The following is a 15,195-nucleotide window of genomic DNA, read 5'->3' as shown; positions in this document are numbered from 1 at the left end:
TACATCCATAGTGGCCAGGATGGTTTTATCAGTAAGATCACCGATGGATTTTAGTTTCCTCAGGAAGTCAGTGGTGTCTCGAAGGTAGCTGGGAGTGCTGGTAGCGTAGGGCCTGAGGAGGGAGTCTACATAGCCAGACAATCCTGCTGTCAGGGTGCCAATGCCGAGATGATGGGGCGCCCAGGATTTCCAGGTTTATGGATCTTGGGTAGTAGATAGAATATCCCAGGTCGGGGTTCCAGGGGTGTGTCTGTGCGGATTTGGAATTCATTTGCAAATTGGATACAATTAACTTAGGCTTGAGTAGAGACTGGGAGTGGCTAAGTCATTATGCAAGGTAACCTATTTCCCCTTGTTTTTTCCTGCCCCCCCCCCCCAGACGTTCTTGTTAAACTCTGGATTTGTGCTGGAAATGGCCCACCTTGATTATCATACACATTGTAAGGAGAGTGATCACTGTAGATAAGCTATTACCGGCAGGAGAGTGGGGTGGGGGGAGAGAAAACCTTTTGTAGTGGTAAACACCCATTTTTTCATGCTTTGTGTGTATAAAAAGATCTTCTACACTTTCCACAGTATGCATCCAATGAAGTGAGCTGTAGCTCATGAAAGCTGATGCTCAAATAAATTGGTTAGTCTCTAAGGTGCCACAAGTACTCCTTTTCTTAGTGCTGTCTGTGAATTCAAGACCCTAGCTAATTTTAAGCTAGCTAAGACTGACCTTTAAACCATGTTGCCTAGTGTGACAGGGTAACAATTCTAGCTTGATGTTACCAGGTTGAATTACAGTTTAGGCTGGAGCACTGTTCCTGGCCTGGGTGTGGCCTTTCCCTGCATAATACACACACGTCTGAGCACACTTGCCAGCATACTTCCAAACAATACCCCTTTCCCAGCTGAAGGCCCCGAACAGGAAAATGGAGGCTGCTTGGGTCTCCCATATTTCAAGGTACCGTGCTACTTGCCTAGCCACTGGCAAATGAAAGGAAACTTGCTATGCTCGCAGACAGGATAATTTATTTATACAGATTAAAAAAATGCCAAGCTACCATTTAATTTAAAAAAAAAACGCTTTTGTGTGAATTGGATGATTTTCTGTGCTTCAAAAAATGACAGGTTATAGGGCTGGCTGGAGCTAGGCATTGTGTACACAGATGCTGCGGAAGCTCCTTCACACAGCTCAGTCAATGCATTCAACTTCTGCCCTGCATCACCCCATTCTAGTCCACTGCAAGAGAATTCCCTAGGTAGACACAGCTGATTGTGCCCAACTCTAGCGTGGTTTTGCGGGTGGAGCTACGCTTTGTTTGAACTCGTAATTGGTGCACTTCAGGTGGTTCCGAGTTTCTCTTCAGTTTGGATAAGCCGCCAGGGTTTAAGATACTCATCCACGCTCTCCAGAATTTCTGAGTCTACAAAATTGGGTTTGTCGTCTTCATCTGCAGCTTGCTTCAGTTTGGGCAAGAAATACCACAGACTTTTTCTTTCTGCCTCTTGTTACTTCCACTTAATGTGCATGCCTGGGCCAGGACCGAAATCATGTTAGTGAGTGCTATGGAGGCAGTGCTTCTGTGAGGCAAGTAAAGGAGGGCCCCACAGAGACCGCTCTCTAGTCACCTACTCTGCAGGGGGTTGGCAGCAATAGAGGGCTTCGAGAGGAAGAAGTTTGAAGTAGGGGGAAAAAAGAGATTCTTTTCCTTAACGCAGGCCCTAGACATTGTCATCTAGGCTGGCGCATATGATATAGGGGATGTGGTGTATGCAGCAATGAAATTAGAGTGCCTTTGTTTTTTGAGCGCTGCACCTTTAGATGTTTAAGAATGTTCTCTGTGGGCAAAGTTTGACCCATGAGCCATTTTGTTCTCAGGGTTGCTGAGGTCCGTTTCAGAGGGACACACATGCATGCCTTGTGGGGACTTTAAGGGTAACACTAACAAGGAAGAGGTAATCTAAAATACGCGATGTTACACTGAAAGCACGTATTTTGCTGCTTGTAACAAAGTGGAGCAGGGGTACCTAATGCAGTTCTTTTTAGCGTACGTGCACTGTGACCAGGACTGATCACCGAATTTGGTCCACTGGTTGGATCATGAGCTTCCCCGGGTTGGGCCAGGTACTGATGGGGAGTGCAGCGTGAATGCTGATCTATGTCCCCCCCACAACTGAAGTGTGTAAGTGGGTATGTGACACTTGAGAATGAAAATCATTCGGTGTCTCCGCTACTCCTTATTCAGCAAGTATCTAACTATGGCACTTACTGGGACATTGAGTCTGCTGTACTGGTGAATGGCCTTGTTTGCAAATGAACAAAATATACTGCTGAATGCCGTTTTATCCAACCTTTATAGAGATTAGGTTTGAGTTCTGGGGAGAGGATTGGTCATTTCAAAATTTAATCTAAACCGATTGCATGCATGCCAAATTTTTATTAACTTCTGAAGTCAAAGACCAGATCCCATAAACATTTAAGAGCATGCATGTGTTTGAGTACCCTGGCAGACTCTGAAAGGTTACTAGTCAGAGTTAATTTAGTAGCAAAAACTTACTACCCAATACTCAAAGTGAATGGGAATAAATTAAATCGCTGAGGGTGCTTTATGAACTAGTCAGTTACTTTCCCACCCTGGTTCCTTTTTTGTTTTGAAGCAAAAAAGAAAAAAAATCTTGTTCATAGTATTTCAGTATTTCATAGACATCATTGGATGTAGCATAGGAATAAGTTGCCAAAAGAAAAGGGAAAAAGATGTGAAATGTGCTATTTGAAATGTATTAATCAAAAACATCCACAGTTGCTATAGAAGGATGGTAACTGGAATGGTTTTGTTTAGAGGCTCTGTGCAGTGTTCTCATTAATATTTGGGTTGCATATTATGCTGGTCATCTAGACAGGAGCTTCTAAATGTTGCATTTCTACTTGAGAATTTTAAAAGGTTTAGGAAACACTCATGAATTGAATTTAGGTAGCCATTCTTATCTAGCTTTACATCATTGAGGTCTAGGGAGTTCGTCCTGGCCCCGAGGCTGGGGAGGAGTGTCTGCAGTGCCTTGTTTACTGCCTGCACAGCTCTTGGATTTGCCCACAGATTTTCTTGTCTTTTGCAGCAACAGTTGTTCCTGCAGTTGATATCATAGCTGTAGTCTCAGCAAAGGTAGGCAGGAATGGTCTCCTAAGAAACGAAAAAGAGGAGACAGGATTGGGTATGGGGTCTGTACAACCTAAAACCAAAAATGGATTTTTTTTGTCTTTAAAAATAGGCCAAAATGTGTGTCATGCTGGATCTTGCTGAGTTGTTGGGCACACACAACTCCCATCAGCTTCAGTGGGAATTGCGGTGCTCAGCACCTCACAGGATCAGATCGTTTTACGCAAACTGTTTTAAAAGTGATTTTAAAGTGGTACAGAGAGTTGGAGGGACACACTCTTATTTTTGTTTCAGAGTAGCAGCCATTTTAGTCTGTATTCGCAAAAAGAAAAGGAGTACTTGTGGCACCTTAGAGACGAACCAATTTATTTGAGCATAAGCTTTCGTGAGCTACAGCTCACATCTGATGAAGTGAGCTGTAGCTCACGAAAGCTTATGTTCAAATAAATGTGTTAGTCTCTAAGGTACCACAAGTACTCCTTTTCTTATTTTTGTGTAGATCAGGCTTATTTTGGTTTAGTTTCAGTTGATTAGGAATTAATTTAAGCCAAACTGAAATAAGTCTGATTTTAAATTGAAATAAGAATGCCCACAGAGCCTTTTGCACCCGTTTGAAAAATGATTTGTTAAACCGATTCAACTACTGTGTATAGACATGGCCCAAGTGAGGCCAATGACAACAATTGTGTTTTAAAGAGCTCAGAATGTTCTCCTATTTAAAAAAACAAACACACTAATTTCTTCTTGGATTGAAAACTTTTATGTGAAGTTTTTTGTTTAACAATTTTAAAGTCTTTTGAAAAGATTATTGTCGTTTAGAGGTAGTAGTAACAGTTAGCTGGCTTAAATCAAATTTGATATAAAAATCAAAACAGATGTGTACACATTTAAGGAAATAATTAAAATTCTGCTCAGATAATCAGTGTTTGGCCTTATTATGTAATAATGCACAGAAACAGACATGAGCTAACTGTCTCGTACATCACATGCAGACTAATTAACCCGTGTGTTGGTGGTCATCTACTGATGTTCCCTTTATTGTCTTAACATTCAGCTGAAATCACTGAGGACCACATCCTGCAATAGGATCCACTAATATAAGGGCCCCTGTGCTTTGTGTAGACTCCCACTGACTTTAGTGGTACAGACATCTACTAAAAGAAAAAAGCTTGATTTCTTTGCTGGTTCAGGGCCTCAGACATTGTTGCATTCACTTGGGTGGCAGGTAGAATCCATCTGGATTATTCAACCAGTAATCAAATTGTTGGGTAGACAGAGAAGAAGCCTTCTTTTGGCCACAATAGTATCAAAATACAAAACAGCAAACTTTACTGAACTATGCACCAGATAGAATAGAATGAAAGAAGACCCCCTGCTGATAGTTTATTGGTCTATGGAGTGCATGTTCTGTAGTTTTCAGGGGAATAATATTCATAAAGGGAAATGAAATACAAACAACTACCTCTAGTTAAATTCTAAATGCTAATAAGATTATAACTCAACCGGGAAATACCAAGTTCTTGTTGACATCTGGTCCTTAGTTTATGGTGATGTGGAGGGAAAACAAAGCATGTTTGTTTTCTTTCAACAGGGTGAGTAAAATATCTCCACAATTTTTTGGATTATTTTTTTACTCGTGCTTTCTCACATTCCTGGTAAAGGGCCTCCTCATCCAAGGTGCTACTCATCCTCTAAGTAAACATGCCAGAAGATACAACAGGACAAACTGAAAGGCTGCTAGAGAAGAACCACCTTGGGCTGACAGTCATGGAATCTTTTTGTTTTCTTTTTTTTTGGCAGGTTTGAATTATATCTTGACTGCAGATGTGGCAAAGAAAGAAAAAGGCCAACAGCCCAGGGTTTATTTTGTGTTTTCTGGAGAAACAATGGGACAGGTTGTGGAGCAGTTACAGCTGTCATACATGAGGGAAAAGTGTGATCACTACCTAGCCTATGTGAAGGTCAGTCCATTCCATCTCTTCTCTGGCATTCACCTTTTTGCAGTTCCATCTGTTGCTTTAAGTATTTATTCTATAGGCCATCAAAGGCGTTATGTTTGACTTGGTTTGGGATACTTTTGCTTTTTAGTTCCTGTGTTTGAGCTTTTCTGGATCAACGGAAGGGCCCTTCTCAGTGGAAGGTTTTGAACTTCCTCCCCAAGAGATCTGCCCTAGGAGGCAGATATGGATTTGATGGCCTTCAGCACACAATGTCAGGAATATTAATTGGATGGATTGTGTTTTTGTTTTGGCTGTTATATTTCCCCCAAATATGGATGCTAAGTTACTATGGCGGAACAGCAGTAGTTGGACAGCTTTATTTCGATGTATGTTTTAGGGTCTAAGCAGTGGGCCCTCTCCAAATCATTTACTTACTTTTGCCATGATGACTGTGGGAGGCTCCCAGGTGGCTGCTGGCTCAACTTTCAGTTCTGGGGCACACTCTTGACTTCATTTTGGGGTGCGATTGTAGGCGGGTTCATTGGAACTTTTATCCATGTCATGGATTGATTGTTACACATCCCCACTCTTGAATAAAGGAGGTGTCTCCAGCCATGTTTCTGGAGGGACAATATTGTTCCTTTGACAGAGTACGCTACCAATGAGTTGGTAGAAAATGCTAATGATCTTTGGTCTACAGCTATTACTGACGAAATGTCCCCTAGGTGTCCTCTTAGTTGAGAAGTAAATAAAAAAGCAATAGAGAATTATAATTCTGTTTATAGAAGTCTAGAGGATGGTTAAAAATAATCCATGCAGTAAGAAATTATTCTTTTAAATTGTATACATGACTTTTGTGTTTTCATGTGTAAAGCATCATGAAGCAAATCTGTGGAGCAATATGCTGAGATGATACAACTGGCCTGGTGATGCATATGCTGCTGCGTAACAATTACTGGTCTCTCGTTTCAAGGACACTTCTACATAAATTAGGCTGACCTAAATTCACTTTGCTTCACATGGCAGATACTGAGACAGTCCCTGTTTTTAAACTCCATGTTATCTTTGCATTTCCACTGACAAGCCAGTGTAGCCAATAATCCTCATAAGGAGGAACTCTTTCAGGAAGCTGCTTTGTACCTAAAGACCCTGAGGCTGGGAGATGAAATTAATCCTTGACATTATTAGCATTTTTATGCAAGGTTGCTGACATAACTGAAAACAAACATAATGACCACCAAGAAAGCAACCATGTGCTATTAAGTTGCGTGTGTCCCTGGATGTCGACTACATCTTCCAAGGTTTTCTGCTTATGGGGCAGCTCCCGGTTTCCGCTGTGGAAAAAGCTTATTACAGAAAATTTAAGCAAATTAGTTTACCATTAACTGGAATATCTGGATGCATGTTTAATAATTCTGGCCTTTCTCCAAAGCAGCATGTCCGATCAGGCTTTAGTATATAAAATTATGGAATTCTGGTGATTAAAACAGTTCAGGGAATATGCTCCTTTATTACTTAGCTCTTGCATTAAGAAATACTTACTTTCATACTATTGTGGTTTTTGGGTGATGTATAGAATTCACTAGGGGGAAACACAAGTCTGAAGAGTGATTGTATTTGTTGTAATTATTGTTAGCTATGGCTTGGCATACAAAATGTTTTCAAAGAGAAACTATTTGCCCTCAAAACACTTGGGAATTGTAATTGCTTATGTAAAGGAAATATATAAACACATTTAAATTTACCAGCAGCTGTTTATTAATAAAGTGAAACAGCTGTTTAACAAATAGGATTTAGTTGTTTATAGGATATAGGCAAGGCCAAGGTTTTTTTCCAATTTGGCGAAACTGCAGGAAAGGTCATTAGTTTGCGTAAGGAAGGATGCAAAGTAGTAAGGAATGATGATCCGTGGCAGTCTCTGCCCTCATGGGAGGAAGTGATGTGGTCCATAGAGTCATTGGAAACATCGAAGAGCCTTGCAGACTCCGGAGGAGTGGAAATGGAGGTCATGATCCTTTACTGTTCTCAATCCTTGAGTAAGAAGCTAGTAAAAGTTAAAGTTCTTTGATTACATAGTTTTGTGCGTGAGCTGGTGATGAGATTTGGGTTTTAAGGTTGGCATTGGAATAATTTATCAAGTATTCTTTGCTTTTAGTTTTCCTTTCCCTCCCCTTTGTACCAGGTGCCCTACGAAATTACCCACTTTTCGCATTCTGGTATTTGAGACTTGTCCCTAACCCATTCACTTTATTACCATTCATTTAGATTTTCTGTGACAAAAGTCTTAATGTAGCAGCGTTTCTGTTTTGCAACTGCAGTGTTGGAGTATGCGTGGTCACGATGTAGAAATAAGTGTTTAGGAAGACCAAATGAATTGATATATTAACGCCTGAGATGGGCCGCCTAATCCTGGCGGGAAAGAAGTTACCTGAACCCACTGGCAGCCAGCAGAACTGCGGGTGACGATGTTCAAATAACAGGATGTTTCTAATTTGTGTAGCTGGCATTTCTCTGATTCAGTGTATAGTGGATAAGCCATGGCTTTTGGAGACAGCCACTCCACTGAAACCGACTGTGGGGCTGCTGGCCTGTCTCCACAGGAAGCACTAGTGCCACACTCAGCATCTGCTCAGGCCCGTCCTTCAGTTTATTCTTCAGACACGAAACTCACAAAATTACGCCAAAACAAAGCTATTCCCCTGGCCAAAGCCAGCTGCAGAGGCCTTGTCTATCTCTCTCTCCCTCCTCCCTGCTCCAGTGCCTACCACCAGATTCACCCTGCTTCTTACAGCTGTGCTCTTCCGCTGAGCTTTCATCCCTTCACAGGAATCACCTGACCCCTTCCCAGCTGGCTGTGATAATCTCTTCCCCCAGGCCCAAACACCTGTTCTGAAGAGGCTTTGTCTCCCAACAGAGCTGGCTGGCCCCAGCTGGCTGGCCCTTAGATAAATTCATTACACTTTACACTGTTGCTGAGGGAGAGCATTCACTAGTCCAATGACTCCCCCATAAATCTGAGCAAGAGCTACCCCTCTTTTTCCTACTATTGACTCCGAGCCTGTATAAAATTCTCTGGCTTTTTAAGTAACTGAGTTTCTGATGGTGAGTGACTCTCAAAAGGTTTGGAGTTTGTGTGTTTGGTTCAGTCAAGGCTTCAGAAGTTTGTAGTCTAAGATGAATATTATTCAAAACCGTTGAATCTCTCATGGCTACATAATTACGTTTCAAATCTCAGACTCCTGGAAGATTTCTGTTTTCAGTCCATGGTGGAAAGTGGAATGAAACCGTGTCAGAGCCACGGAATGATGTGAGTGCGGTTCAAAAGTTAGGTGGGGAGAGACACTGCTGCCAGTTCTGGTTAGCTGACCCTTCGGTATTTGGAATCAGAGGGACCCCAGGTGATCTGCTGTTCTCCGTGACACGTAAACTATCATTTGGCACAAAACCTAAAGTTATTTTTATTTAAGCAGCTCTTGGAGTTTTAAAATTCTTCTGCTCAGTAGAGAATTGGGAGACAGCAGGAACAGTTGAGCTGTGATTGTGATGTTCAACAGTGTCACTGGTTTTCTCAGGTTAGTGTTTAGCATTGATGCCGTGCTGTTCATTGAGAGGTGCTCTACTGCTGAGCATATGACACTGAATATAACAGCACAGGTAATACTAGAAATATCAGCCCCTATAACTGACCTATAGTAGACTATCATTGGGTTTCATGTCACTAATCCACAGATCCCACAATAAAAACCCACCAGCCACATCTCGCTTCTCAGCAAAGATTTAATACCAGATTTTGTGATAAGGTCTCATACTTCTAAAACTACAAAATACTGAAATGTGTTTACTAGCATATAATGAAGCGTTGTCATAAATAACTCAACTGCACCTTTTCACAGTAAATTAACTAATATATTTTAGAATGCAACGGGCTATAATTTTATAGTCTTCTCCTTGCAAATGCAGAGATTTTTTGCAATGGGACTCTCAGTACATTATGGAGATTCTGCTTTAAATTATTATTACAGTAGTTGCAGGTTTTATGTCAGCAACAGAACTTTTAGTAATAGTGGGACCATTAATTTTCCATTTCCTTATTCTCAGGATGCGCTGTCTTGTTAGTTGTTGCCAAGGGGCAGACTTCCTGGCCGTGCATATTGTCATCTTTGGCACCACTGTCGCTATGCAGAGATTGCAAAACTTGTCACAATTTGTAATTGGTTGCTTCATGGAATATCTAGTGATGTCACTTCTTGTACCATATCCTATATAGGGTTGGCATACCAGCTGATGTCCCAAAAAGCATCTCACTTTTTATTTGAAGACATAGCATCAGAGGAAAACAGAATGCCATATCTATTTCAAATACCTTGCTCCAGTTTTCAAAACCTTGTGATGTTTTTTGGCCAAATTCCTGGGCCTCAGAAAGATGGGAATTCAGCTCCTTCAATAGAAGTAACTTTCTTTGTGATAGTCTGATCACTGCTGACTCTCACAAGTGTAGGGTCGTCCACCTGTGGGAACCTTTCCCAGCATACCTTGCCATGGGGTTCTGAAAGCTGCTTAGCACCTTCTGAAAATGCTGAGTATACTCAATATTCATTGACTTCAATGGGAGCTGAGGGCAATTAGCCCCTTTGTAGAATCAGGCCCCTGGTTCATAGAAATTATGCAGAAAATTATCAAAGATTGTGCAGTGCTGATCATGTAGAGAGAGTCAGAAAAGATCAATCATTGCTTCATGCTCCACTATCTCAGCTCAGCACCCGCAAACTCCCACTGGAATTTTTTTAAAGTTCTAACTAACTCCAGCTGGCATCAAGCTATTGAGACACTTCTTCACAATTCTTGTAAGCAAATCACAGGTCAGTGCTTAAAATCCCTTCACAAAATGTTTTCTAGGTTGTTGAATTATTTTAAAGGCCACCACTGTCTTCTGCGAGCTTGTCAGACTCAGTAACAAAATACATCTGCTTTTATCTTGCAAGCCTCCATCAACGTTACTGGATTAGAGGAAGCCAAAAGAATTTTTAAGCCAATTCTTTTATTTTCTAATATATGTGTATCGCTTTCAGTAGAACGCGCAGCAAACACAAAAATTAGAGAAATAAGAATATGACAGGAAAGGGAGGAGCAAGAGTAAAGAGATAGAGGCTCCAGAAATTGAAAAGAAAAAAAGTTAGATGTTTTCCTCTATATTTCTCTAATCTTAATCTTGATTGGGCTGTATACTATGGTGTTCTACTTGTCCTCACCTCTACTCAGAGGCCATGTGAATTGAAGGTACTCAGCAAATCCCACAGATGGACCCATAATGTGTTTAACATGCATTCTGACCGGAGCAGTTTTACAACATTGAACCCCTTATAGAATTTTGTTTCCAGGTTGTGGCTGCTGTTACTTCCTCCTTTTCTGAATTTCCCTCATATTTAGAAAAATGTGAGAGGATGGGACAGGAAAATCCACCAACCTGAATTTGAAACTGAGAGCAAACAGTATAGTGCTGCACATTTGTTAGGTCAAATCTTTTCTTCATCTTATTTTCACAAGGCTGAAGGTTGAAGGCTGGTCAACTGAGCTAGCTATTGCTATCAGTCAGTGCTGTTGCTGTTCAAAGCCAGGGCCCTTAACAGCCTCAAACAGCATCAACAAACACAGCACACAATTACATCAGATATTGCACTTATATTTTCCAGAGACTGTTATCTCTATGGCTAGCTGGTTGTCTTAAACAGTCCCATGGTGCCCATAATTTAACTCCTATTGACTCCAGTCATAGCTACAGAGGAGGACAGAGCTGATCAACAAATATTATTGCCACTAAACTCAGTTTATAATGGCAGTCTAGGTTATGAGTTTGTATTGAGTTTGCATGAACCAAGCAATAAAGAGTTCTGATTATAAAAATGCTACTTGTCCACAGAAATCACCATGGCTGTCTCTCTCATTTGCTTTTGAATTCTGAGGACCTGGACCTTTCATTTTAAACTTTAATTCAGGCATTTGGGTCTCTAAGGCCCTGATATTGTGAGCTGGTGATCTTTCACACCTGAGTCTCTAAAGCCAACTTAATTGAGAACATAAAGACCATACTGGGTCAGACCAAAGGTGCAGCCCAGTATCCTGTCTTTTGACAGTGGCCAACAGGTGCTTCAGCGGAAATAAACAAAACAGGCAATCATCAAGTGATCCATCCCCTGTTGCCCATTCCCAGCTTCTGGCAAACAGGCTAGGGATACCATCCCTGCCCATACTGGCTAATAGTTATTGATAGACCTATCCTCCATGAACTTATCTAGTTCTTTTTGGAACCCTGTTGTAGTCTTGGCCTTCACAACATCCTCTGCCAAGGAGTTCCACAGGTTCCACAGAGCCCATTTGCAGTTTGTTTTATTGTGACTGTACCTGTATCTGCAGCTGTTTGATCTCACCTAATGGGAATATCTGCATCAAAAAATAACTTATTCTTAAAATCATAGTAATCTTACTTGTAGAGTCTTTGTAGCACTCAAATAGCTTCACCTTCATGGATGATGTTTCAAAGATGTTATAGACATTGATGATACACAAACAGGCTTGCTCATCCTTGAGACAACCTCTCCCTTTTATATTTATTAAAGATATTCTAATAGAAACAGGTGTTGGCTGTGGTTAGTAATATTACAATAGTTTCTAGGAATCCCAATCAAGGGCCATGTCCCCATAGTGTTTGTGTCTGTTCAGTCTAGTAATAAAAGACAGTCCTGGTCTCAGAGAGCTCACAATCTTTGTGTCAGACAGGACATAACAGGTAGACAAGACAAGCAAATAAGTTGCAGGTGGATTTGGAGGACAACGTAAAAATAAAATAGTTTGGCAGAAACCACTGCTCATCATATCGCTTCTGAAATCCAGCAGTTGGCTGCCTTTCATTTGTTTTCTCCTTTGAAAGAATGAATGACCTTCACAACTGATTTGAAACTGTGATTCCCATGACTTTATGGGCTTTTTGATCACTGACGGAAATTCATTGCCTAATCCTATTCCCCATTATTGTAGATGTTCTCCTCTTCTTGATACCTCCCAGTATTATTGAAGTCTTGCATTTGTGCTTATGTTTGCTTGTGTTTAAGGATGTATAAGGATTTCCATTATACGCCTCTTCAAACCTTTACAAAAGTTTATCCCTTTGGGGGAAGAAAAGCAGTCCTTTTGTGGCTGGGATTGTTATGCATTTCTCTACAAAATTTTTTTGGAAATGAAGAATCACCAACACTGTGTTTCAAGGATCACATTTTTCATGGTTCTTCACCACCAACAAAAAAGCAGCCAAAGCTGACTTCCTTTATAGTAGGTTGCTGGCCTCGTTGTTAAATAGCTTTAGCTGGATTGCTCAGGATTGAGCCTGCTTGTCCACAGTGGTCTGGGGGCCAATTCTGAGACCCTAACACTTTGGCTGATGAAACATGAGTCATGCAGCTGACCACTCCAGCCTTTGATGGGTAAACTGCTCCACTGAATCCCTCCCCCTACTTCTCATAGAATGAATCTCCCATTGGCTTTGACTGTTCTCCCACCCTCATAGCCTGATTGGAGTGAGTGGCTCGGGATGGCAGAGACCTGTGCCCAAAGGGAGAGGAGAGAAATAAAAACAAGCAATTGGTTTTGGTGTGCTTTTGTGCATTAGTGCAGAGGCTGATTTCAGAGCTGCAGCAGCTATGAAAATCCGTCACAGATGCCAAGAATTTCAGTGGATTTGGACCACAGGGTAGACAAAGAGACAAATGACCTAGTGCACTGGTCAGCAGGAAGTTTACGAGTACTGTATGTAAGACCAAAGGCTCTGTGCAGCTTTGCCAAGAGTGACGACTGCAGTGAGAATCAGGGGCTTACATTTTTGGGTTTGTTTCTTTCATTGTCCTTGCCGAGCCATCTAGTGAGTGTCAGAAGGAGCCAGGCTCAGTCACATCACATGTTCTGCCTCTGAGTGGGTGGGTGGGCGGGCTGATTTATAAAGCAAAGCTTTATTTGTATAAATGTGCGGCTTTGGACAATCTGGTGTATTGCTGCTGGCCAGAACAGTGTGCAAGACATGCTGGTAGACTATTGTACCTAACATTTTCCATTGCCTCACCCTGATGTAAGGAGTTCAGCCTTCTCCCCTTGGAGATGTAGTGGCCAGGCATGACTGTGCATTGTGGGAAGCTGCCGGTGGCCTTGGAAAGCTCCTCTGACAGTCTGAGAGGCGCACGGTACATAGCTGTGCTGTGCTCCATTCTGAACTGCAGCGGAGCACAGGGTTCCTCTTCAGTGTCTCTCATAAATGCAGGGATTTAGCTGTGTTTAAAAAGGGAAGGTTAGGAATGTGTTGCCAGGGAGGAAGATGTTTGAGCTAAGTGTGTGGTTTGCCAGAGATCGAAATGATATTAATTGTTGTTTGTTTGTTTTTGGGTTTCCTTTTACTTTTGCAGAGGTTTTGTTATTTGCCAAAGATCTGATCCAAAGCCCATTAAGTCAGTGGGGAGCCTTTCTACTTTGTCTCTGGCGCCTGACCCAAGTCTGGCTTGGGAACTAGGTGCTACCTAAATTCTAGTCACATCTTCCTCCCCCCCCCACCCCTCCTGCTGCCATTGAAGACAATGAGAGACTCTGGAAACCTCCACAGGGCTGAGTCTTTCATGCTTATTAAGTTGAAAATTCATCCATGCCTGTGTGCGCTCTCGGTTTAAGGGAGAGAACGTTTATGGATTCCCACCTCTGCCAATCTTTCTAACTCTCGAGGAAATTACCACGTTTTCCCCCATACTGATTTACGACTTGGCTGTAGAAGTTCAAACTCTGCGTGTCTCTGTTGTGGGAAAGGGAAACTCCTGGTGATTGCATGAGGGCACAACTGTGTAGTAAAAATTTACCTTTTAGTTGAAGGAGGTCTTGGAACCTACCATGAAAATAGAATGCTTTTTAGTTTCCAAGCTTCTGTACTCATCAATAAAACTGAATTGGCATGAGCAGGTTAGCATTTAACCACACACATTTAATGGGGTGGGAGTACGCGTGCGGGGAGCGGGGAAGGAATTCAGCAAATCCAGATAGGAATTATGCAGCACGTGATATGTTTTTTTGCTTGAATGTATTTCATAAATATAGTCTGTTGTATTGCTTAACCTCCCTGAGGTCATCAGGATATATAGTATATGTTCCATGAAATGAATGTACGATATGGGTCTCATAAATTCTGCTGAAAGCACTGGATGTTCCTTTCAAATGATGGCTCTTGGTATCAAAATAATTAACTTTATGTATTAACCTGCAGGCAGGTTTCACCACTGGTGACACATATGCACAAGGCAATGTGCGTTATTTATGGTGCAGGCAGAAATACTGTTGCTCCAGAGGGACTGCTTAGGAGGGATCCTGCCAGAGCAACCCTGGGTTTACTCCTTCCTGTTTGTAGTCAAAGCCCATTTGTCTCAAAACAAAACAAATGTTGGCTTGAAGAAGGCCCACTCAATAGAATGCCCAATGCTTTGACTGCTAAGGTTGCTTTTTCATTTTTTCTGCCAGTTTTCATCCACTATAATCCTGAGTAAACCATAAATGGGATCTGTTGCACCAGACTTGCACCTTAAGCCCTTTGATTTACTCCCGGTCCCTATTTGTCTAAATGTCTGGCTCTTCTAGAGATTCTCTCTACAGTTGGAGGGAAATGCAATTTTTCCAAACTGACTTCTACATGCACTTTTTTGTGTATATTTTAACCAAGTTATAAATGGTCCTTTTACATAGAAAACCTAGATAGCAAATGTAAGAAACTATGTATCCGTGTGATAAATACAAGAGACATGCACATGCCTGGTCAGTTCAGTATCTACTACCATATTACCTGTCTACTAATCCATCCATCATGCACAACATGGGGTATTAATTGGTGTCTGCTGTCAACCACCAAATCATTGATAAATTGGACAGGGTCCAGAAAAGAACCACAAGAATGATTAAATGATTAGAAAACATGTCCTGTAGTGATAGACTCAAGGAGTTCTATTTATTTAGCTTAACCGAGAACGTTGAGGGGTGACTTGATTACAGTCTAAAAGTACCTACATGGGGAACAAATATTTGATGTTGGGCTCTTCAGT

General features: G+C 41.5%; 1 protein-coding gene across 1 annotated transcript in view; it reads left to right on the top strand.

Moving 5' to 3' along the window:
• The window catches only part of ITGA9 (integrin subunit alpha 9), a 297,598-nt gene that overhangs the window by 70,294 nt on the left and 212,109 nt on the right, over positions 1-15,195 (top strand). Inside the window, exon 15 of the mRNA XM_084620253.1 lies at positions 4,944-5,104. Within this exon, the coding sequence (XP_084476379.1) occupies positions 4,944-5,104 (161 nt within the window). The remainder of the gene's footprint in view (positions 1-4,943; positions 5,105-15,195) is intronic.

The sequence above is a fragment of the Lepidochelys olivacea genome, assembly GCF_965140295.1.
Source record: "Lepidochelys olivacea isolate rLepOli2 genome assembly, chromosome: 2".
Classification (NCBI taxonomy): domain Eukaryota; kingdom Metazoa; phylum Chordata; order Testudines; family Cheloniidae; genus Lepidochelys; species Lepidochelys olivacea.
This window is presented reverse-complemented; position numbering and strand designations above follow the sequence as displayed.